General features: G+C 44.7%; 1 protein-coding gene across 1 annotated transcript in view; it reads right to left on the bottom strand.

The window, feature by feature from the left end:
* Positions 1 to 24,582, bottom strand: part of AK7 (adenylate kinase 7) — a 50,961-nt gene that overhangs the window by 20,324 nt on the left and 6,055 nt on the right. The window contains exons 3-10 of the mRNA XM_040333889.1: positions 24,275 to 24,383; positions 21,632 to 21,726; positions 12,062 to 12,172; positions 9,086 to 9,169; positions 5,473 to 5,561; positions 4,219 to 4,309; positions 3,559 to 3,636; positions 1,384 to 1,533 (exon numbers count right to left, since the gene is read on the bottom strand). Of these exons, the coding sequence (XP_040189823.1) occupies positions 1,384 to 1,533; positions 3,559 to 3,636; positions 4,219 to 4,309; positions 5,473 to 5,561; positions 9,086 to 9,169; positions 12,062 to 12,172; positions 21,632 to 21,726; positions 24,275 to 24,383 (807 nt within the window). The remainder of the gene's footprint in view (positions 1 to 1,383; positions 1,534 to 3,558; positions 3,637 to 4,218; positions 4,310 to 5,472; positions 5,562 to 9,085; positions 9,170 to 12,061; positions 12,173 to 21,631; positions 21,727 to 24,274; positions 24,384 to 24,582) is intronic.

Below are 24,582 nucleotides of genomic sequence, written 5' to 3'. Positions count from 1 at the left end.
GTTTATTCACAACCGATTGAGTAAAGTTACTTTGCTTTACCATCCAAAGTCTCCTTGCATGCAACTACACATCAAAGAGCTAGCTGAAGATTAACAGGATTGCCACACAGCAACACAGGACTACATTCACCTCCCTCCCCACTTTAGGGATTTGTTTTACTGAGGCTCATAGAGCTATGATTCACCAAGAACTCTGTGAAAGAGCAGGTTGAATTGCAATATAGTTCTCTTTGCTAAAGGTTGTACTTTTTATTTACTGTTCTGCATTTATGTGTGAAGGAGCAGTAGAGAGGGGTCTGACACTTATAAGAACCATTCCTCTGCTCTCCTGTAGTCTGTTTACATAGGCATTATATGCACTCAATTGAACACAGGATTAAAGTGTTCACTGGTGAATGTTTAAATCCTATAGGTGATTGTTATTTACTGTATTTACAGGAATGCTATTAATAACTACCGTATTTATCTGCGTATAACATTCACTTTTTTACACTGAAAAATAGAGGGTAAACTGTGCCTGCGTGTTATGCGCAGGGGGCTGTGGAAAGTTTTTTTCCTAAAACTTCCCTCTAAAAGTTAGGGTGCGTGTTATATGCCTGTGCGTGTTATACGCAGATAAACACAGTAGTTATTAATAGCATTCCTGTAGGAAACAACATTTTAAAGTGACTCTCTGATTTCTTTTACTTCTATCTCATTAAGTACATTTTGCTGATTTAAACAATTCTGGTGTATTTTCTTCTCCTTGCTGTCATTAGAAGGGAAGAGAAAAAAAAATGTACGAACCCAGAGTGTCAGAGGTGGCAGAGGACTCACATGGTCAGGGCAACCAGGGGGGTATTGATTTATCTTGCGACCCTCAAGAGGGTAGCGGTACATAAATATTTAAGAAGAAGAAGAAGCAGGTAACAATCTTAAATGCTGGCTAAAAGTCAAACTATATACTGAATATATTTTTTCCCCACAAATAATCTGAAGGGGCAGTACAGTGTCTTAGTGGTCAGCACTTCTACTTGCAGCACTGGAGTCCTCAGTACAAATCCTGGCCAGGACAATATCTTTTGTGGTGGTTTCCTGAAGGTACTCCAGTTTCCTTCCAAACTCCAAAGACATGCTGGTAGGTTATTTGGCTTCTCCCTAAATTGGCCCTAATTTGTGTGCATATTTGTGTATGTGAGATAGAGACCTCATACTGTAAACTCCTTGAGGACAGGGGCTGAATGAAAAGTATGTAACATGCTGCACTATATAAATGCCTGTAATAAAGAAATAAATACATATTTTTCATCATTCCTGATTAAGATTAAAATGCATGCAACTATCATTTATTGTCTTCTGCGTATCATAACATTGCAATGCTGGTTGCATTCCAAATCCACATACCAGAAGTCCTCTGCTTTCCTTGAACTCTTTGACAACGGCTTCTATATTTTCCACTATTCCACTCTGAGACACCCAGTTAATGTTAAAATTCTGCGTCAAGAACACTGCTTCCATTCTCAGGTTCACCAGTAAATGGTCAATCTCCAGTTGCTGAAAAAAAATGTATGGAAAGGAAAACACTGCAAGTAAGTATTTAAAATTCTTAATTTATTTTCATTTTTTTGCATACGGGGAGAAATCCTACCTGTTCACACATCTGTTTTTTTTTTTTTACAGGGCACCTAGCTACCAGCCTGCTACAAAATCCCTTACTGCTTGTAATCCATTGTTCTGGGAACACCAGTCACTGAGCTATATGAATATGCAGGCCACATATTTACAATCCCACACACTGTAGGCTCCTTGCTAATTAATCAGCAACTCATTTCTAATAGGTTACTCAGGCTGCAAATCCTTGTTCTTTTATTCACTTGCCTCTGAACTTGCTAGAACATGTGACTACTAGGAAGAGTTAAAGGGGTTGTAAAGGTGAATGTTTTTTTCACCTTAATGCATCCTGAAAAAACATCCGACAGCACCGACCCCCGTTTTACTTACCTCACCCCTCGAAAGTCCCTCGCACATCCCCGTCATCCTGTTGGATTCCCAGCCTGGCCGTTGATTGGCTAGGTTGGACGGATTGATAGCAGTGCAGCCATTGGCTGACGCTGCTGTCAATCACATCCAATGACGTGGCGCGTTGGGGGGCGGGGCCGAGTGATACAGTTGGCGGCTATGGCCGCCGCTGTATCACGGGAGCGCGCTCGCAAGAGCTTTCCACCATGCGAGGGAGCTCGCATGAAGGTAGAAAGCTCTTGCGAGGAGGAGCCGAGACTGCCCCCGAGGGACCCCAGAAGACCGGGTTCGGGGACACCCTATGCAAAACTAGCTGCACAGTGGAGGCAAGTATAACATTTTTGTTATTTTACCCCCAAAAAAAATTGGATTTTAGTGTTCCTTTAATTCCCTAGCACAGCCCCCTCATTCCTTGCACATATACAGTGCATCCAGAAAGAATACCTCCCAACTTTTTGAGATGGGAACGAGGGACACCTATTAGCAAAAGTATGCAGGCACAGGACCACCTGGCACGTCCCATTAAAGGAGAATTATTTAAAAAAAAAATGATTCGTTAAACCCACAAGTGCTTTTTTTACCACTACTATTCATTTATATTGGCTTTTAAAATTTACAAATGCAGCTTTTTAGAAATTGTAAGGAAGGTTTAGCACTGGAAAACACTTTTCTGAAAGATAAAAAGTGCATTTTATATACAATGATATAGATCAGACCAAAATAAGGGGCAACTGAGGAGGAAAGAGGGACAGAGGGACTTTGTTCCAAATCAGGGACAGTTCCTCCAAATCATGGACAGTTGGGAGCTATGTGGAAAGTATTTACAGCGCTTCACTTTTTCCACATTTTGTTATGTTACAGCCTTATTCCAAAATGGATTAAATTCATTATTTTCCTCAAAATTCTGAGTGTCATGGCAAAGGCTGTGAATACTTAGTCTTATGCCCCGTACATACGATCCGAATATCGTACGACAGATTGTACGACTTTTTTCGCTTAATAGTCGCAAGTAGAAATTAAATGGTTATTAAAGTCACGAAAACTGTCGTACGACAGAAAAAATAAATAAATCGGAAGTGATGTCATGTGTTGTAATGTATTTGTATTGTATTTTCGGACGACAACTGTACTGACTGAACGAAAATCGTACGATCTGCTATTGTATGAGAAAAATTTTCATGCATGTCCGATAAAATAATATCGGATGAACTGTCATGATCGGCTCTCGAAAGCTCTGTACTAACGATCGGATTATCGTATGATTCTTCCTCAGACGACATGTTTCGTACGATATTCGAATTGTGTGTACGGGCCATTAGAGTCGGCGGGGGACAGATGCAGCATTGGACCAATACTGCATCCACCTAAGTAAGATTAAAAAAATAAAAAATTCCCATACTTCTTTTAGCTTGCATAATCAAGTAATTCTCAGTCAAACTACTAAAAGCAATGAAAACTGAAAAAAAAGTGAGGCAAGGAAGGGGGTATAACATGTGGTGTGGAGGTGGTTATGGCAATAAATAATTGTTTAAAAAAAAGAGAAAAGACTAAATTACCGACCGTTAGCTCTTTATTCAGGAACACAGCTTCTTTAGAAACCTTCTGCACTTTGACAGGGCCGAGGTGTACGCTGACAGTCTGCCGGAAAGAATAAATAACAAGGTCAGAGGAAAAATGTATTTCCACATTCTCATGCCGCGTACACACGATCATTTTTCGGCATGAAAAAAAAAAACTACGTTTTTCGGCATATAGAAAAAACAAAGCTCTAGCAAAGCGCGGTGACGTACAACACGTACAATGGCACTATAAAGGGGAAGTTCCATGTGGATGACGCCACCCTTTGGGCTGCTTTATCTGAATTCCATGTTAGTAAAAGACGATTCGCGCTTTTCTGTCTGTTACAGCGTGATGAATTTGCTTACTTCATTACGAATGGTAGTTTTACCAGAATGAGCGCTCCCGTCTCATAACTTGTTTCCGATAATTTTTTACAACCCGAAAAACGACATAGTTTAAAACGTTGTTAAAAAAAATGCAGCATGTTCGAAAAAAAAAATTTCGTTTTTCAGAACCCGAAAAATGATTTGAAGCCCACACGATCATTTTAAATGACATTTTTTAAAAACTACTTTTTTTTTCATGCCGAAAAATGATCGTGTGTATGCGGCATAAGTGTTCAACACAACTGACTGTTAGGAAAATGAAAATATTCCCTACCTTGACCACTTCCTCCAGTGTGAGAGTTGTGTCATCCACTGCAACTAGGTAGTGAGTCCGCGGCCTCCGGTCTACAATGTTCTGTACCACACTACAATCAGTTCATAACAGGATTATTCATTATAGCACCCATTAGTAGACTGGAGAATTTAAGGTGATCTTACAGAACAGAAATCTGAAGGGCTGTCACAATGAGTACCCGTAATAAAATAAAGTTTCGGTACTCGATTCCTTAAAGCAGATCTTCACCCAACACCCCCCCTACCTACCATTTTTTTTTAAGCAAGCGCCCCTGTACCCCCCCCAGGTCCACCCTAAAACACCTTGCTCCCATGTTGATGGGGACAAGGGCCTCTTCCCTACAACCCTGGGCGGTGGGGGTCTGCAGGCAGAGGGCTTATCCCTCAGATCAAACCTCCCCTCTATGTGAATGAGAAATAAGAACTCACCCACAGTTTTTGACAATACCTTCATTAAAAATAAAAAAAACAATGTCCCACGATGTAGATCCATCGTCAATCATGACGCCCGCCACACCTGAAAAAAGGAAAAAGATCCACCCATGACGAAGGCTAAACGCCGACTGCCTGCCTGCTCTGCCACCCGGCAGTTCTTAAATAGGTAAGGGGCGGAGCCAGCTGGCGATGTCATCTGGTGGCACTGCCTCCTTATGATGTCACAGACCGATGCATGCTGGGTCGGTGACGTCACAAGGGGTGGTGCCACCAGGTGACGTCACCAGGTGGCACCACCCCTTACCTATTTAAAGTGAAGTTCCGCCAAAAATTATATTTTTAAAGTCAGCAGCTACAAATACTGCAGCTGCTAACTTTTAAAATATGGACACTCACCTGTCCAGGGTGCCCGCGATGTTGGCACCCAAAGCAGATCTGTCTCTCGGGAGGAGGCACCGCCATCTTCAGTAAGGGAATCAGGAAGTGAAGCCTTGGAATCAGGAAGTGAAGGAAGCGAGTCGCGTACTTACTGGTCTCTGCTGTCTTATGGGATCTGTGTGTCTCCCAGAAGACAGAGGAGGGGCCGGACATGGCTTAGATCTCAGCGGCTACTGTGGCTATCTATGTCCGGAAGTGGGAGCAAATACCTGGCTTAGACAGGTATCTGCTCCCCCCTCCAGGGCAGTTATCATCAGCTTCCAGTGTGCATGAGGCCTAATAGTCTCACTCAATAAAGAATGGTCAAGCTGAATGCCATGATTTAACAAACCTGGAAGTTCTATACTGCAAAAATGTGTACCTTGCTAAATCTTTGATGTGGATCAGTGGGGTGATATTCTGGCCATCTCCAAAGACAGACAGTGCTGAGGTTTCTCCCAACCAGGCCTCCTATATGTAAAAAATACAAAAGCAATTATGAGTGCACCCACAGACTGTATATGGTACAGTTAAAGTTGTACAAAAAGAACCTGTCCGTTTTAACTTAATGGAGTTTATTGAGCTGTTTACCTGTGTTCAGTGCACTGCCTCTTTGTACCCTATACTTGAAAAAGGGGTATCGAAAATCCCCTCCTGCTTGTGCTTCTGGGGTGGTGACATTAAATTAGACATTTCTTTAAAAAGCAGCCCCGTGTTTAGTAGAAAAGCCTGTCACCTACCAGCATGCTCTGTGCAAGGAAGCAGTGGTCTTTCTGCAGAGATTTCACCCCCCTGCTGTCTCAGAGTTAGAGTTCTCCAATGAGCAGAGAACATGAGCTTTGACACAACAGGAGGCGTGTCAGAAATCTGAAGAGATATCACTTCTTCCACACAGAGAGCAGGGGGCCTTTTCTGCAGCATGCTGACAGGGGACAGACCTTTCTACTCAGGCTGTGGCTGCTTTCTGAAGAGACTTTGCACACCTTTTGTTTTGGTGTACCTCGAAAGTATTTATTTTAGCGGATTTAAGCTGAAAGTTCAACTGGGCTTTAATTTAGCCTTATGAATTGTTTTACTGAAATTTCAGCAAAGCAAAAACTCTTTGCTTTGTTAATCTCTAGGGAAAAATTACAGATTTTTTTGCCATCATGTTATTATAGGAAATGTGTTCTTGTAAGCCACTAAGTGTATTGCAATAGAATCCCAGCCCTAAAATGTAAAGGCTAAATTCACCTTCAGGAGCACATTACACCCACATGTAACATGCTCCTGTGCATATCCTCCTCAACCCCCCCACATGAAAGTGGGCAGGGGAATCCTGCATTTTAAAAACAGCGAGGCTGTGTGAGGGCGTGGGTTATATCCACACAGCTGCGTCATGTTAATTAACGCAGATGAGCAGCCGTCATTCTACTGTGGCAGGTCAGTTCTCCTGCATAAAATCACTGTAGCTGTATGTCGGCCCTTTAAACAGCTATAGCAGGTGCGCGATGTCCGTCTGCCATGCACGATTGCGGGCACAAGAGACAGAACGGGGATGTGTGTGTGTGTATGTATAAAAACACACACACACACACATCCCCATTCTGTCAAGAGAGGAGAGACGGATTGTGTATTTCTACTAGTTAGAAACAGCGATCTGGCTCCTCCTCTAGTCACATCCCCCCCACAGTTAGAAAAACACACAAGGGAACACGTTTAACCCCTTGATCGCCCCCTAGTGTTAACCCCTTCCCTGCCAGTGATATTTCCACAGTAATCAATGCATGTTTATAGCACTAATCCCTGTATAAATGTCAATGGTCCCAAAAATGTGTCAAAAGTGTCCGACCTGCCTGCTGCAATGTCAAAGTCCCGCTAACAATCGCAGCTCAACGCCACTACTAGTAAAAAAAATATATATATAAAAAAAATGCCATAAATATAGCCCCTATTTTGTATACGCTATAACTTTTGCACAAACCAATATACGCTTATTATTTTATTTTTTTACCAAAAATATGTAGAAGAATATATATCGGCTTACGCTTAAACTTTTTTTTTGGGGGGCGGGGATATTTATTATAGCAAAAAGTAGAAAATATTGCTTTTTTTTTAAATTGTCGCTCTTTTTTTCTTTATAGAAAGCTCTATTTGTGGGGTAAAAAGGACGTCAATTTTGTTTGGGTACAGCGTCACACTTGCACAGTGCAATACTTCTATTCAGTATATTAAAAGTTTTAAAATCGAGAACACTAAATGTGGTGAATTCTGTTCTCATTTGCATATACAGTATATGATCGTGAGCTTGTAGGTTGATATTGAGCTGTAAGAGACACTGACAGGCTGAAACATCAGATCCTCATCCCTATCTCACTTAAAGGGAACCACAGCAAGTTATGACCTTACTGGTAATGCAAGGGTCATAACAGTAAGGTGAGAGGCTAGAGTGCACAGGTGTGGGGACGGCACTGTCACTTGCCCGGAAGGATCACATGGTGGTGGAATATTTATTGACGTGGTGGATATTTTTAGATTTTTTTATGTCACTGATTGAGAAGGCGGCTGGTGGTCACAATATTGACTATGGACACTTATGCACTGTTGATTGATTTTTTGATATTTATATTTGTGTGCACTTTATGTTATTGTTTGATGGTATTAGACTGTCCAATTATTGATTAATAGATTTAGAATTGCGCTACACTCTGGGGTGGATTTACTAAAGGCAAATAGACTGTGCACTTTTGAAAGTGCAGTTGCACTCTGCAAGTGCAGTTGCTCCACTTGCATGTGATTGGTTGTTCTTTGCAAAGTGAACCTTTACTTCATTTACCAAGCTCTGGAGCAACTGCACTTGCAGAGTGCAACTGCACTTTCAAAAGTGCACAGTCTATTTTCTTTTGAAAATGTATTTGGAGGGATTGGTGTTTGTATATACCGTATGCTCGATATACGATATGCTCGATATATACCGGACTCGATCACCGCGGGCATGCCCGCGATCGTCTCACGGAGACATTCTGCCTAGCTGCCCCGTTCTGCCTAGCTGACACTGTCACTGATCATGTTCCCTGTCATCGAGAACACGATCAGTGACATGTCACAGCAAGACACGCCCCCCTACAGTAATAATCACGCCTTAGGAAACACTTAACCCCTACAGCGCCACCTGGTGGTTAACCCCTTCACTGCCAGTGTCATTTTCACAGTAACCGGTGCATTTTTATAGCACTGATCGCTGTAAAAATGACAATGGTCCCAAAAATGTGTCAAAAGTGTCCGCCATAATGTCGCAGTCACGATAAAAAAAAAAAACGCAGATCGCCGCCATTACTAGTAAAATAAAAATTAATAAAAATGCTATAAAACTATCCCCTATTTTGTAGACGCTTTAACTTTTGCGCAAACCGATCAATAAACGCTTATTGCAATTTTTTTTTTCCAAAAATATGTAGAAGAATACGTATCGGCCTAAACTGAGGAAAAAAAAAGTTTTTTTTATATATTTTTGGGGATATTTATTATAGCAAAAAGTTAAAAATATTGTTTTTTTTTTCAAAATTGTTGTTCTATTTTTGTTTATAAAGCAACAAATAAAAACCGCAGAGGTGATCAAATACCACCAAAAAAAAGCTCTATTTGTGGGGAAAAAAGGACGTCAATTTTGTTTGGGAGCCACGTCACACAATCGTCAGTTAAAGCGACGCAGTGCCGAATCGCAAAAAGTGGCCTGGTCCTTTAGCTACAAAATGGTCAGGGGCTTAAGTGGTTAAAAAAAAATCCACATAGGTGCATTTATTATTTTATTAAAAGGTAAACTTATTTTAACTGTTAATGTGCTGGTTTCATTTAACTCTCTTATGTGTAAATCTCAAGGCTGCTAGTTTGTTTTCGTTTTTTTCAGCTACCCTCAAAATTATGGCCACAGAGAACTGTTTCAGAACTGCTACTGTGTAACAAAAGAACCTGGTGGTCCATTTCCTGTATAAAAAGGTACATATTGTAGAACTTACTTTAAAGAATGTATGAAGGATGCCTTCTTCTGCTCCATAAAGAAGGCCCGATGCAACCACATAGGTTGTGAACTTGCCTTTGTTCTGTAAAAATATGACACATGGAAACATTACTTAAAATTACGGTAGGTTTATTCAGACATTTACCTGGACACCTCTCAACTCAGGGCCCATACACATTTGTGTATTGTGGCAATGTGCATTAAAACTCACCTGCTATATGTGCAGTGTGTTGCAGTGCCATTCATTGAATGGCACCCAATACATTGTACAGTAGAGCCAAACCCACAAGAGCTCATCGCAATGCATATACTGCACTTTGTGGTGCTCTGTGTTTTTAAAAAAAAGGGTCATGCACGTTTTTCTTTTGTTGTGGTGCAATGATAGCAAATTCATAATAAAGTGCCCTAACACAACTCATGTTAACATATGGCATGATATGGGTCAACGTGCATGCATTAACAAACCTGAATGGAACACTTTAGTGTGAGTAGACCCTAAAGCACATTGCTGTGTCTGGTCAGAAGCACTATGAGGCAGTGGCTGGCAGGATTGTGGACACTGTATTTGCATCATCTAGGCGTCTCAACTTTTTTCTTGCTTTTTGCGTTCTGTACTGGGTCCTGGAGCCCTGAGACTTTGTAGAGCTTTAGGTGGGAAAAGCCTGAAACTAACTGACACTTTGTTGGAACCAGTGACACTAATGTTCTTAAAATATGCAGTTACTGTACTAATGTCACTGGCTGGAAAGGGATTAACATCTAGGGCGATCAAAGGGTTAAATGTGTGCCTAACCAGTGTTTGTGTGTGTGTACAGTGTGCTGCTTTTACTAAGGGACGTGACGATTTTTATTTCCCCATTTGTAGGAAAACAGAAACTGCCACATCCCCACTGACAGGACAGAGCTCTGTCCTGTCTTCCTCCTCACCAATCAGTAGGTGCCGGCGGTCATCAATTGGCCGGCACTCACTGATCAGCTTGTGCTGTGACTAATCACAGCACAGCCAGCGCGCCCCCTACCCAGAAGTGCTGGATTAAGGTACGTGATCCGGCGCAGGAGAGCCACTCTGCCACTGTATATCTGCTGATCATACTAGAAATTCAGTGGGCTTACAGAATGCGTCCTGTGGGTTCTGCAGCATTTTTAGCACTGCCTAGTCCACCTCTGTGTATTATAAGGTACTCTACTGTGCCTTGAGAAAGTATTCATACCCCTTGAAATTTTCCACATTGTGTCATGTTAAAATGTAAATGTATTTTGTTGGGATTTTATAGACCAACAGAAAGTGGCACATAATTGTGAAGATTTTTTTTACAAATAATTATATGAAAAGTGTGGCATGCATTTGTATTCAGCCCCCTTTACTCTGATACCCCTAACTAAAAACTAGTGGAACCAATTGCCTTCAGAAGTCACCTAATTGGTAAATAGAGTCCAACCGGGTTGTGCAATTTAATTTCAGTATAAATACAGCTGTTCTGTGAAGCCCTCCGAGGTTTGTTAGGAAACCTTAACGAAAACAAACATCATCGTGAAGGACAAGGAACACATCCGACAGGTCAGGGATAAAGTTGTGGAGAAGTTTAAAGCAGGGTTAGGTTATAAAAAATATCCCAAACTTTGAACATCTCACAGAGCACTGTTCAATCCATCATCCAGAAATGAAAAGAGTATGGCACAACTGCAAACCTACCAAGACATGGCCGTCCACCTAAACTGACAGGCCAGGCAAGGAGAGCATTAATTAGAGAAGCAGCCAAGAGGAAAGAAGCAGCAAGAAGAAAGCCATTGTTGAAAAAAAAACATAAGAAGTCCCGTTTGCAGCTTGCGAGAAGCCATGTGGGAGACACAGCAAACATGTGGAAGAAGGTGCTCTGGTCAGATTAGACCAATATGTACCTTTTTGCCCTATAAGCAAAATTCTATGTGTGGTGGAAAACTAACACTGCACATCACCCTAAACACACCATCCCCACCGTGAAACGTGGTGGTGGCAGCATCATGTTGTGGGGATGCTTTTCTTCAGCATAATTTTAATATAAACATAGTAAACACTCACATTTCAGTTAAGGGTCTCAAACATCAGACATCAAACACAGTCGTTTCTCCACTCCCGGCCGAGAGCGGAGACGACGTCACCAACAGCTCACTTCCCTCACGCGTATCGTGGCTGTGCAGCCACTTAATCATAGGGTATCCTAAAATTATGCTGACGTTTTTACACTATTGTGAGCGTTATTCCTTCCATATGTGCCTTATGGGGAGTCATTGATTCAAATGAAGAGGGGCTTGTACACTGGCTAAGCACTGCCTTTGTGGAGTTGATCTGCAACACTGCTGCAGTTGGAAGGAAAGAGGAGCTGCCATTGGGATTTCACATAAGGCTTACTTTAAGCCTCTTAGAGGTAAGAGGCTGGTGAGACTGGGCATGTGGGGAGTGAAGCACTTTCTGAGCTAGTTCTGAGCACTGCACATTTGGAAAAAGTTGTGGACTTTACTTTTTACATTTTTTTGCATGTTTGGATTTTTGATCCGTAATTTTGCCCTTTTAATGCGTTTTTGCACAATTGCATGAAGATATTTATTTTTATTGTTTACATTGGACTCATTTTGCACAGTCAGTGCCATTTGCTGAATTTATTTTTAATGTATGGATGCACCTGATTAGCACTTATTACCTATCATGCACCTTATTGCTGCACATTTTTGATGTTGTATTTTTAGTGCACGGAAATTGCATGGGATTTTTCATTTTGGGATTTTAGATTATTTATTTACTAATTATTATTCTTAATTAGCGAGCTCCCCAACACATTACCTTTAAAGTAAGTGAGGATAAACCCCTCTTAGACAATTGTCACTGAATCAGGTGTCCCCATTGGAAAATTTCTCCTCTATTCTGTAAAACTTTGGATTCAGCATCACTTTTTGATGAAGAGTGAATCTTCTTGACATTTTGCATTAAAATACTTACGGATTTCCCCATCTTAATGACGAGTTTTTCTGCATTTAAATGATCTTTAAAGTTTAGGTGACATTTCCTTCTCCGATAATCATCTTCTGTGAAAGGAAGTTCAGGATCATCCTGTAAAAAAACACAGGTGCTAGAGTCTAGGTAAATGCTTAAAATGACATACTTATCACTAAAAACACAGATTTGGCTTCTTTCATAATGTATGGGAGTTGTTTAACTTTGCCATGGGATTTGTATTTATGTCCATACAGTTCAGAGATTTACACAGCTCTCCCACACAGCACAACCCTATCTGGCCTGGCAGGATAACTTCTCCCCCAGCCTATGACTGGACAGTGAAAAGAGAAGTTTTCACAACTATTAATAGTTAAATATCCTTCACTTCATTTGGCATATATCTTTTGTGGCTATTAAAAAACAACTCTGTCATATAAAAATAAATGTTATAGGTATATTAACAGTAAAAAGGCAAAATCAAAGCACATTGCCCACATGAAAGACGAGGAAGAGAGGATGGTTACAGATGACACAGAGAATGCAACTGTACTAAATGCCTTTTTCTCCTCAGTTTTTATGCAGGAAACGGAGGGGAATACCAACTGCGACAGTGCTGTTAGTGACACATCACAGGGTATACCCTCGTGGCTAACAGAGGCCGGAGTGAAGGAAAAAACGTAACTTTATACAAATAAATTACTGAGACCAGATGGCTTACACCCGAGAGTCCTTAGAGAACTCAATAAGGTTATAGACAGACCATTGTTCCTAATCTTTGTGGACAGCATACTGACAGGATTGGTACCAGCTAATTGGAGAAAAGCCAATGTGGTACCAATATTCAAAAAAGGACAGAGACAAATCCCTGGGAACTACAGGCCAGTCAGCCTAACATCAATAGTGGGTAAATTATGGGAGGGGATGATAAGGGACTAGATCCAAAAATTGACGGACGGAAAAAGATATCATTAGTAGTCATCAGCATGGGTTTACCAGGGGGCGTTCTTTGCCAGACCAATTAGTTAACATTCTATGAGAAAGTGAGCTGCAATCTAGACAGGGGAAGGCCTGTGGATTTAGTGTACCTGGATTTTGCAAAAGCATTCGATACAGTCCCCCATAAACTATTAATTTACAAGCTGAGGTCTGCAGGCATGGACCATAAGGTTTGTTCTTGTGTAAAAAAATGGTTACAGGGGCGTGTCCAAAGGGTGGTGATAAATAACATGTACTCAGACTGGTCTGGAGTGGTAAGTGGAGTACCCCAAGGTTCTGTCTTGAGACCAATTTTATTCAATTTATTTATAAATGATATAGGGTCGAATAAATAGCTTAATCTCAGTTATTGCGGATGACACAAAATTAAGCAGGGCAATAACTTCACAACAGCATATAGAAGTTTTACAGAAAGACCTGAACAAAATAATGGAGTGGGCAACTACATGGCAAAAAAAGGATTTTTGTACTCACCGTAAAATCCATTTCTCTGAGTTCATAGACGGACACAGCATCCTTTGACCTTAGGGTTATGCTTCTTCCTACCAGGAGATTTAGGCAGAATTCTACAGCACTTAAGGTGTTAAAAACTTTCCTTCATGCCGCTCCTCCCAGGGGGCGTGGCTCCCCCAGGCATAACCCCCACTCTGCTTTAGCAGCCTCAGTTCGTAACAAGCAGTACAAACAAAGGAGGGGTGGGTGCTGTGTCCGTCTATGAACTCAGAGAAATGGATTTTACGGTGAGTACAAAAATCCTTTTTTCTCTTTCGTTCATAGACGGACACAGCATCCTTTGACCTTAGGGACGTCCCCAAGCAGTGTCAAAAAAATTCGAGGGGTGGGAAAATAACACAGCAAAAACAGGTTACACCCCAAACAAAACCGGAGTTACTCAACGGAGGAACTCCAACCTTAAACTGCCGCCTGTAACACCCTGCGGCCGAAGGAGGCATCAGAAGATGCACTCACATCCACCTTATAAAACTTTGAAAAAGTGTGGAACGACGACCAGGTCGCTGCCTTACACACCTGTAACACAGAGGCTTGGTGTCGGAAGCCCAGGAGGCCCCGATCGCCCTGGTCGAATGCGCCATGACCCGAAAGGGAGGCGCCCGCCCCTTCAGGGCGTAGGCCTGAAGCACAACCTGTCGGATCCACCTGGAAATGGTGGCCGACGAGACTGCCAGGCCCTTACTGGGACCGGACACAGACACGAACAGCGAGTCCGACTTCCGGAACGGAGCTGTCGCCGACAAGTAAACTCGAAGGGCCCGAACCACATCCAGAGAATGTAAAGAGGCCTCCTTCGGGTTCTTCGGCTGAGGACATAATGATGGAACAACAATGTCCTCGTTAATGTGAAAGGCCGAAACGACCATCGGAAGAAAAGAGGGCTGCGGGCGCAGCACCGCCTTATCCTGATGGATGACCAAGTAGGGGGCCTTGCAATACAAGGCCGCCAGTTCAGACACTCGTCTGATAGAGGTAATAGCTACCAGAAAGACCACCTTCTGCGACAAAGTCAGCAAGGGGATCTCCCGAATGTCCTCAAAGGGGGCACGCTGAAGCGCCGAGAGGACCAAGTTCAAGTCCCAAGAAGGTAGCGGAGGGCGCACCGGGGGGGCCACATGCCGGACCCCCTGCACAAACGTGCGAACCAAAGAATTCGCTGCCAAGGGACGCTGAAAATAAACAGCCTGAGCAGAAATCTGACTCTTGATCGTGCTCAAGGCAAGAGCCTGGTCCACTCCCCGCTGTAGGAACAGCAGGATCCGGGACACCACGTAAGTACGGGGGTGCCACTTCATCTCCTCACACATAGAGATGTATGCTTTCCATGTACGATGGTAAATTTTTCGAGAAGTGGACTTCCGTGCACGCAGCATGGTAGAGATTACCGGGCCCGACAGGCCCCGGTCCTTCAGTACCTGGTTTTCAACAGCCACGCCGTTAAAGCCAGTGACCGTAAAGCAGGATGGAAGATCGGGCCCTGAGACAGGAGATCTTCCCTCAGAGGCAGACGCCAGGGGGCGTCTGTCACCAGACGTACCAGGTCCGCGTACCAAGAGCGACGCGGCCAATCCGGGGCGATCAGGATCGTTGGAATACCTTCGGCTTCCACCCTGCGCAGCAGGCGGGGTAGGAGCCTTAGAGGAGGGAAGGCGTAAATCAGGTGATATTGACCCAGGGAGCCACTAACGCGTCTGACGCGTCTGCCCACGGGTCCCTTGACCTAGCCACAAACCGTGGTACCTTCCGATTGAGACGGGACGCCAGAAGGTCCACGTCTGGAGTGCCCCATTTTTGGCACAGGATCTGAAACACCTCCGGGTGGAGAGACCACTCCCCTTGATCCAGAGTCATGCGACTTAGGGAGTCGGCTTGCCAATTCAGAACTCCCGGAATGTATACCGCCGACAGGGCCGGAACGGACCTTTCGGCCCACCGAAGTATGTGAGCGACCTCCGTCGCCGCGGCCGAGCTCCTTGTGCCGCCCTGATGATTGATGTACGCCACGGCCGTGGCGTTGTCGGACTGGATCCTGACAGGACGGCCCTGTAGCTCCAGCGACCACCTGACAAGGCACAGCTTGATTGCTCGGAGCTCCAGGATATTGATCGGCAGGCGGGACTCCTCCCGAGTCCAGCGCCCCTGGGCTGACTGGGTGCCCCAGACGCCCCCCCAGCCGAAGAGGCTGGCATCCGTCGTGACCACTGTCCAGCGGCACGGAAGAAAAGACTTCCCGGACCGAAGCACCGGAGACGTCAGCCACCATGCCAGGGAAGACTTGGCCAGATGGCTCAACCGAATCTGGTGATCCAGAGAAGATGGGACCCTGTCCCATCGTGACAGAATCTCCTTCTGTAGTACCCTGGTGTGGATTGGGCATACAGAACTGCCTCGAAGGAGGCCACCATCAGACCCAGAACCCGCATGCAGAAGCGAAGAGATGACCACTTCTGGGTCAACAACTGTCTCACTGCAGATTGCAGGGTCAGCAGGTTTTGCGATGGGAGGAACACTTTTGTCTCCCCCGAATCCAAAACCAGCCCCAGGGGTTCCAGCCTCTGGGACGGAACCAACACTGATTTTCTGAGATTCAGAAACCAGCCGAACTCCTGCAGAGTCCGACACGTGATGGACACGTCCTCCTCTAACTCTGAGCCTGAAGAAGCTCTCAGGAGAAGGTCGTCCAGGTATCCCACGATAGCGATCCCTCGCTGCCGTAGCAAGGCCAGGATCGGGGCGAGCACCTTGGTGAACACCCGTGGTGCCGACGCCAGCCCGAACGGGAGGGCCACGAATTGATAGTGGTCCTCCCCGATCGCAAAGCGCAGATACCTTTGGTGGCTTGTGCAAACGGGAACATGCAGGTATGCGTCCATGATGTCTAAGGACGCCATGAAGTCCCCCTGGTGGAGGGACGCCATGATAGAACGGACCGACTCCATCCTGAATCGCTGCACCTTGACAAAGGAGTTGAGGGCCTTTAGGTCCAGGATAGGGCGAACCCCTCCCTTCTTGGGGACCACGAACAGATTGGAGTAGAACCCCCGAAACCGTTCCAGCGAGGGGACCGGCACAACCACCCCCCTGTCCAGAAGATCCTGGACAGCCCCGGACAGGGCTAGCCGACGATCCGGAGGAAGCTGGAGGTTGGATGGAAAAAAATCTGTTTGGGGGACAAGAAAGGAACTCTATCTTGTACCCCGAGGCGACCACCTCGCAAACCCAACGGTCGGATAGAAGAGAATTCCACCGATCCACGAAGTCGTGAAGCCGTCCCCCCACCCGAGACCCGGGCGGGGGCAGACCTTCATGCGGAAGCAGGCTTGTCCGCAGGCTTGTTCGGTTTTTTGAACCAGGGGCGCTTACGCCCGGCAGCAAGGGCTTTTGCACCTTGCGGACCTTTTCCAGCCGCGCTGGCGCACGAAAAAAACCGTTTAGGGGGTAGTAAAAGTAGGACCTTGCTTGCGGCGAGGTTCCCTACCCTTCCCCGACTGAGGGAGCAAGGTGCTCTTACCTCCAGTGGCATCCTTAATGATGTCATCCAGGGATGCCCCCAAAAGCCGTCCGCCCTTAAAGGGCAAATCTACCAAGGCCTTTTTTGAGTACTGGTCAGCCGACCAGCACTTCAGCCATATAAGGCGGCGCAGAACCACTGCGTAGACAGAAGCCCTGGAAAGCAAAGGAATCTAATCCATATCCGCCTCGCAGAGAAACTTCTGACCCTGAATCAACTGTTCAGCCAGGTCCCTAGAGGACTCGGAAGCCCCCTGGACCTCCAGGTCCTGCAGCAGGAGCTTCGCCCTTTCAGTCAGCGTCTGAGCTACCAGGGCTCCGGCCAGAGCCGGCCTTACCACCGAACCCACCACCGAGAACAGGGAGCGGGCCACGGCCTCCACTCTCCTATTAGCGGGGTCCTTGAAAGCAGGAGCCCCCTCCACAGGCAACGTAGTAGCCTTACTCAGTCTGGACACAGGAGGGTCCACCGACGGAGGAGTGACCCACTTTTTTAAAAAAAGTCCTCCTCCAGGGGGTAACGGTAGCAAAGCTTTTAGGAACCGTAAAAGCCTTTTGCGGTGTATCCCATTCCTTATACAACATATTGTCTAAATAAGGAACACAGGGGAATACCTTAGCGGTACGCGGTGGTTTGCGGAATCCAAAAGGACTGACACCGCTGGTGTCTCCGCCAAATCCTCTAAATGAAGAGCCTCACGCACCGCAGTAATAAGAGCTCCAACAAATTCCTTATCAGCAGACTCCGCAGCAGAGTCATCCTCGCTGTCCATGTGGGTTAAGCCCGCATCCTCTGACATGACAGAACCAGAAGCATCAGATTCTGCGTCAGAGATATCCCCAGAAACAGCCTCCGGGGGGGGGGGGCGCTTTTTTACCCCCCAACCGAGCACTGGCTGCTTCAAACCTGGTGAGAAAAGACTCCAGGACAGCCGACACCGATTCAACAGATGTGGCAGGGGGAGGGGCGCTTAAGGGTTAATTCCGGCATTGTAAGAAATGAGGGGCCTGATTCAGGCTCCATATTGCCGTTGCCATTTCACCCCTACTGCCAAGGGCAGGAAAAAAGTCCCCCACAGGTCACCTCCCGGCCGCTAGAGCACAGTATGGGGCCCCCTGAGACTCACCACCCCCTGGTACAGCGCGGTCTGTGAAGGCAAGTGTGTGCTGAGGAGAAGCTGCAGCGCTGCGTCTGTCCCCTCAGATGATTCGCGGTCTTTTTTCCCCGCCGAAACGGCCACTAGAGGCCGAACTAGTGCTGAAAATGGCGCCGGCCACAAGAAAATGGCCGCCGAATAATACAAGCGCGGCTCCGGCAAAATGGCCGCCGTTGCGCAGTTTTAAAAAGACAGTGTACCCAAAAATGACAGTACACCAAAACAGCACACAGCACACACAAAAATGCCCAGAATGTCCACCACAGTCCCCTGCAGTGACACAGAACAGCCCCAGCCATACCCGAGTGAAAAAAAAAAAAAAAAAAAAAAAAAAAAAAAATATGAGCCCCAGGGAAAAAACCCCCTGCACAGCCGTCACCCAAAGGGGAAAGGAGGGAGAGGAATAAGGGAGAGAGGAAAGCAGGGGAAAACCCTCAGTCGACCTCCCAAGGGAAAACATTCCAGCCAGACCACTTACCTGAGTAAGGGGCCACTACTTACCTGTCCTGCGACTACCTGGCTGGAGGTATCCCAGACAGAACCAACGTCCGCGAACGGCATGGCTGTCAGCCAGACACACTGTGACAAGGCCATAGAGACCGGTCATATGTGTGCCCTAGAACCGAAGTTCCCCGGCCGCCCCTGGAGCAATGGGGCCTGTCGTGGACGTCCCAAAGCGGAGCTGAGGGCCGGCACACGCTCGAAGGCCGAACCTGGGGGGACTACAAGGGTCGAGGACCCAGCCTGTCACCCAGTCGGCTGTTGATAGAAGAATCGCAGGATTCAAAAATAAAAATAAAATAAAAAAGCGAGGAAAAAACTCGCAAAATGCAAAAAAATTTGCAAGAAAAAACTCCAGAGTCCAGGACTCCAGAGAGAGCCTGACTCTCCTGACGGTTAGGCAGAAACAAACTGAGGCTGCTAAAGCAGAGTGGGGGTTATGCCTGGGGGAGCCACGCCCCCTGGGAGGAGCGGCATGAAGGAAAGTTTTTAACACCTTAAGTGCTGTAGAATTCTGCCTAAATCTCCTGGTAGGAAGAAGCATAACCCTAAGGTCAAAGGATGCTGTGTCCGTCTATGAACGAAAGAGAAATAGGATTTTTGTACTCACCGTAAAATCCATTTCTCCGAGTTCATAGACGGACACAGCCTTCATTGACATTAGGGTTATATCCGCTTCCACTAGGAGAAATCTCCTGGTAGGAAGAAGCATAACCCTAAGGTCAATGAAGGCTGTGTCCGTCTATGAACGAAAGAGAAAAAATTATTTTTGTACTCACCGTAAAATCCATTTCTCTGAGTTCATAGACGGACACAGCCTTCATTGACCTTAGGGTTATGCTTCTTCCTACCAGGAGATTTCTCCTAGTGGAAGCGGATATAACCCTAATGTCAATGAAGGCTGTGTCCGTCTATGAAGGAAAGAGAAATGAGGTTTAATGTGGAGAAATGTAAAGTAATGCACTTGGGGGGCAAAAAACATAAATCAGGGATGGAGAAAGATCTGGGGGTCCTAGTAGGTGACAGATTGTGCAATAACATGCAATGTCAAGCCGCAGCTACCAAAGCTGGCAGAATATCAGCATACATAAAAAAGGGGATATACTCCAGAGATAAAACTATAATCCTACCACTTTATAAAACTCTGGTTAGACCACATCTGGAGTAATCCATCCAGTTCTGGTCACCAGTCCTTAGAAGGGATGTACTGGAACTGGAGAGAGTCCAAAAATAGGGAACAAAATTAATAAGGGGGCTGGAGGACCTCAATTACGAGACTATAGGCACTACATTTATTCTCACTGGAGAAACAACGCTTGAGAGGAGATATGATAGCGATTTGCAAATACCTCAATAGCGCTCCCAGCATAGGAAATAAACTATTCAGTCTCAAGGAGTGTAATGCCGCGTACACACGGTCGTTTTATGTGATGAAAAAAAATGACGTTTTTAAAAACGTCACTTTAATTGACCGTGTGTGGGGGAAAACGTTGTTTTATGTCTTCTAAAAAACGACCAAAAAAAAATTGAAGCATGCTTCAATTTTATGTGTCGTTTTTCAAAAAGTCAACTTTTACTTCACAGAAATTGACCGTGTGTAGCAAAAACGTCGTTTAAAACGACGTTTTTTCATCCGCGCATGCCCAGAAGCTACTTATGAAGCGAGCTTCAATGGAAAAACGTGGTGGAACGTAACCTCGCTTTGCTAGAGCATTGTGAAAAAACGATGGTGTGTAGGCAACTTCGTCTTTGAAAATTGAAGTTTCAAAAACGTCGTTTTTTACTTCACAGAAAATGTCGTTTTTTTTCATCACATAAAGTGATGGTGTGTATGCGGCATTAGAGGACCCAGGGCCACACAATAGGATTGAAGGAGAAGCGATTTAACCTTAAACTGTGCAGGGAGTTTTTCACTGTCAGGGCTATAAGGATGTATAACTTTTCCACAATTGGTGGTGGCAGCGGGGAGTATGGATATTTTTAAGAGATTCTTGGATGTACATCTTAAAGATCACAACAGACAGAGATATGGGAAATAATTATAAACACTGACATACGTACACCTACACAGATTGAACTGGATGGACTATTGTCTTTATTCAACCTTACGTACTATGTAACTATATGCTAAAGATCAGGGATGCTCAACCCATGGCCTTCAGAGCCCTCTGGTGTGGCCAGTGACCTCTAACCAACAAAAGCGCATGCCTATGCTCTGGGATAGAGGGTCGGCAAGCCCAGATCTCTATCAAAGGGTTGCTGACCCTCTATCCCAGAGCATTAGAGTGCATAGAGCCGGCACTGGCAGTGGAGGTAGCAGGAGTCACATAAGCCAATGCCGCCTTTGTAGCGCCAGCTCCTGTCCCAGGTGGAGTGATACTAAGTGCACTTCACCTGGGACCTTTCTAGCAGCCTGGAGAGCGATGCCAGCAGAAGCTGGAAGAGGAAAAGGTAAGTGTATTAAACATCATATACACTGCACTTTTGCAACGGGCATATTAGCACATTATTAGGCTGCTTTAACATAGATCCGCAGGTGAAGCATAGTGCAACTGGGGATATCCTGCGAGTAAGCCATAGACTTCTATTATATGCTGCAGTTTGGTGTAACCCCCCCCCCCCCCCAAGATATAATATAAGTCTATGGCAAAGTGCAGCTAGCCCGCAGCAAAGCACTGTGCTGCACCTGTGGAGAAGTTACACTGAAATCTTGGGTGACCTACATGAATGGTTTAATGTTCCCTTTAAAGCTCGGCTCAGGTGTTATCACTCTATAAATGAGTAAATAAATGCTAAAAGTTTTTATAAAACTATTTATTGCATGACTAAATCATGACAAATAAAGTAAAACTGGATATTGTTTCAGCCAATCAGAAATGGTATTTGGCACACTTACTGGGTCCAGTGGCTTGCTTCGTGCCCAGGTCATGACTGTAGATAATAATATAAACATTTTCTGGCTTTCAAAGTTTTCAATTTCTGTGTGGAGTGCTAAAAAGAAACAAAATATAATAGAATGATTTACAGACAGCGATAATAAAATGGTGCCGATTCATTAAATCTAGAGAAAAGAAAACAAGGACAAACAGAGCCTATACCTATAGCAATCAATCAAAATTCTTTAAGTGCTGAGATGGGGAACTAAAACATTTTAATAAATCAGTCTCAGTATGGTAAAGCAGTAACTTCTTTTATACAGGTAGTTGAACGTTAAACAGATTGTCCTTCCACAATTTTGTATGTGTGCTGCAGGCATAGCCTCCACCATCAATCATAACTGATCTCCAATCCAGGAACACTTCTCTTACTTTATCTGCAGGGGGGCGCTGCAACTGAGTGAATACTATAATAGTACTAGAAATACTAGAATACAGAATATTATAGTAACATCGCCAATAATTACCATATCACAATATTATTAATATCATTTTATTTTTATATTATTATTTTAGCCTCTTCATAGGCTATCCCCTCTTCAGCCTATCATGAATGCTGCTGCCAGACTCATCTACCTTACCAACTTGCTCAATGTGTGCCACGCCTCTCCACCAATCCCTACACTGGCTCCCGATCGCCCAGCGAAATATATTTAACCACTTCAATACCGGGCTTTAAAACCCACCTCCTTCCCGGGCCTATTCTGGCACTTCTTTCCTACATGTACAAATCCTCATTCTTTTGCTAGAAAATTACTCAGAACCCCCAAACATTATATATGTTTTTTTAGCAGACACCCTAGGGAATAAAATGGCGGTCATTGCAACTTTTTATCTTGCACCGTATTTGCGCAATAATTTTTCAAACGGCTTTTTTTTGTAAAAAAAATGGTTTCAGAAATAAAAAAATAACAAAACAGTAACGTTAGCCCAATTTTTTGGTAAAATATGAAAGATGATGTTACGCCGAGTAACTAGATACCTAACATGTCACGCTTTAAAATTGCGTACACTCATGGAATGGCGCCAAACGTTGTTACTTAAAAATCTCCATAGGCGACACTTTTTTACAGGTTGCCAGTTTAGAGTTACAGATGAGGTCTAGTGCTAGAATTGTTGCACACGCTCTAACGCACGCGGCGACACCTCACATGTGTGGTTTGAACGACGTTTACATACGTGGGCGGGACTTACGTGTGCGTACGCTTCTGGGGGCGAGCTACCGGGGACAGGGGCATTTTAATTTTTTTATTATTATTTTTTCTTTTTTATTTTACTTATTTCTTTATTTTTTACACTTTTTTTTACACTTTTTTTTGTCAAGTGGTTAAAATACTAAATACAACAAAGCCATTCACAACTCTGGGCCAGATTCTCAAAAGAGATACGTCGGCGTATCTCCAGATACGCCGTCCTATCTCTGAGTCTGGCCGGTCGTATCTATGCGCCTGATTGAACGTATGCCCGGCCGACGCAGTACAGTTACGCCATTTATGTTAGGCTTTTCCCGGCGTAAAGTTACCCCTGCTATATGAGGCGTATATGCGGCGTACCAATGTTAAGTATGGCCGTCGTTCCCGCGACGAAATTTGAAAAATTTACGTCGTTTGCGTAAGTCGTCCGTGAATGGGGCTGGACGTCATTTACGTTCACGTCGAAACCAATGACATCCTTGCGGCGTACTTTGAAGCAATGCACACTGGGAAATTCCACGGACGGCGCATGCGCCCTTCGTGAAAAACGTCAATTACGTCGGGTCAGGGTTCATTTACATAACACACGCCCACCTCTTCACAATTTGAATTAGGCGGGCTTACGCCGGCCTATTTCTATGCTACGCCGCCGCAACTTTCTTTTGAGAATACGGCACTTGCCTGTAAAAGTTGCGGAGGCGTAACGTAAATAGGATACGTTACGCCCGCACAAAGAAACGCCATTCTACGTGAATCTACCCCTCTGTGTCTATGTCTCTCCTACTCTGGTTGCCTTCAGGCGATCCCTGAAAACTAATCTCTGCAGGGAAGCCTATCATGTCTCCAACTAATATCTTATCACTTCCATCAGCACATTCCCCACAGTTACAACCTTTTGTACCACTTGCCCCACCCTATTAGATCTTAAAGGAACACTAAAGTGAATTATTATTATTTTTTAAATAACAAACATGTCATACTTACCTCCACTGTGCAGTTCGTTTTGCACACAGTGGCCCCGATCCACGTCTTCTGGGGTCCCTCGGCGGTTGTCTCGGCTCCTCCCCTGCAAGAGCTTTACACCTTCATGCGAGCGAGTGTGGAAAAGCTTGTTGGAAAGCTCTTGCGGGCGCGCTCCCGTGATACAGTGGCGGGCATAGCCGCCGACTGTATCACTCGGCCCCGCCCCGACGCGCCGTGTCAAGGATGCATTAAGGTGAAAAAACATTTACCTTTACAACCCCTTTAAGTTCTTCTGAGCAGGGCCTTCTTAACACTCTTGTATTTTATTGTATTATATCTGTATTGTCTCCCTTTTATATTTTAAATCACTGTTTAAACTGTTGGTGCTATATAAATCCTGTATACTAATAATTTTATGTACACAATTATTACAATTAGACCACCCACCAGACGCTGCCCAGCAAGCTTCATCGATCTGGGACAGGTCCTCTGTGATATTATATATGATGACATCGCTCTCCATAAGATGACTTAACAGCTCATCTCTATTTGAAATCTGAAAAAGAAAAACAACATCAAATCACTAATCATGAATCATTCTAAACACAAATTAAGCCATCGGTGGGCACAGCTTTTGGAGGTTGACTAATGCCCTGTACACACGATCGGTCAATCCGATGAAAACAGTCTGATGGATTTTTCCTTCAGTTATCCGATGAAGCTGACTGATGGTCAGCCGTGCCTACACACCATCA

The sequence above is a fragment of the Rana temporaria genome, chromosome 13 (genome assembly GCF_905171775.1).
Source record: "Rana temporaria chromosome 13, aRanTem1.1, whole genome shotgun sequence".
NCBI lineage: Eukaryota > Metazoa > Chordata > Amphibia > Anura > Ranidae > Rana > Rana temporaria.
Note: the sequence above shows the minus strand (reverse complement) of the source record. Positions and strands in the feature narration are given on the sequence as shown.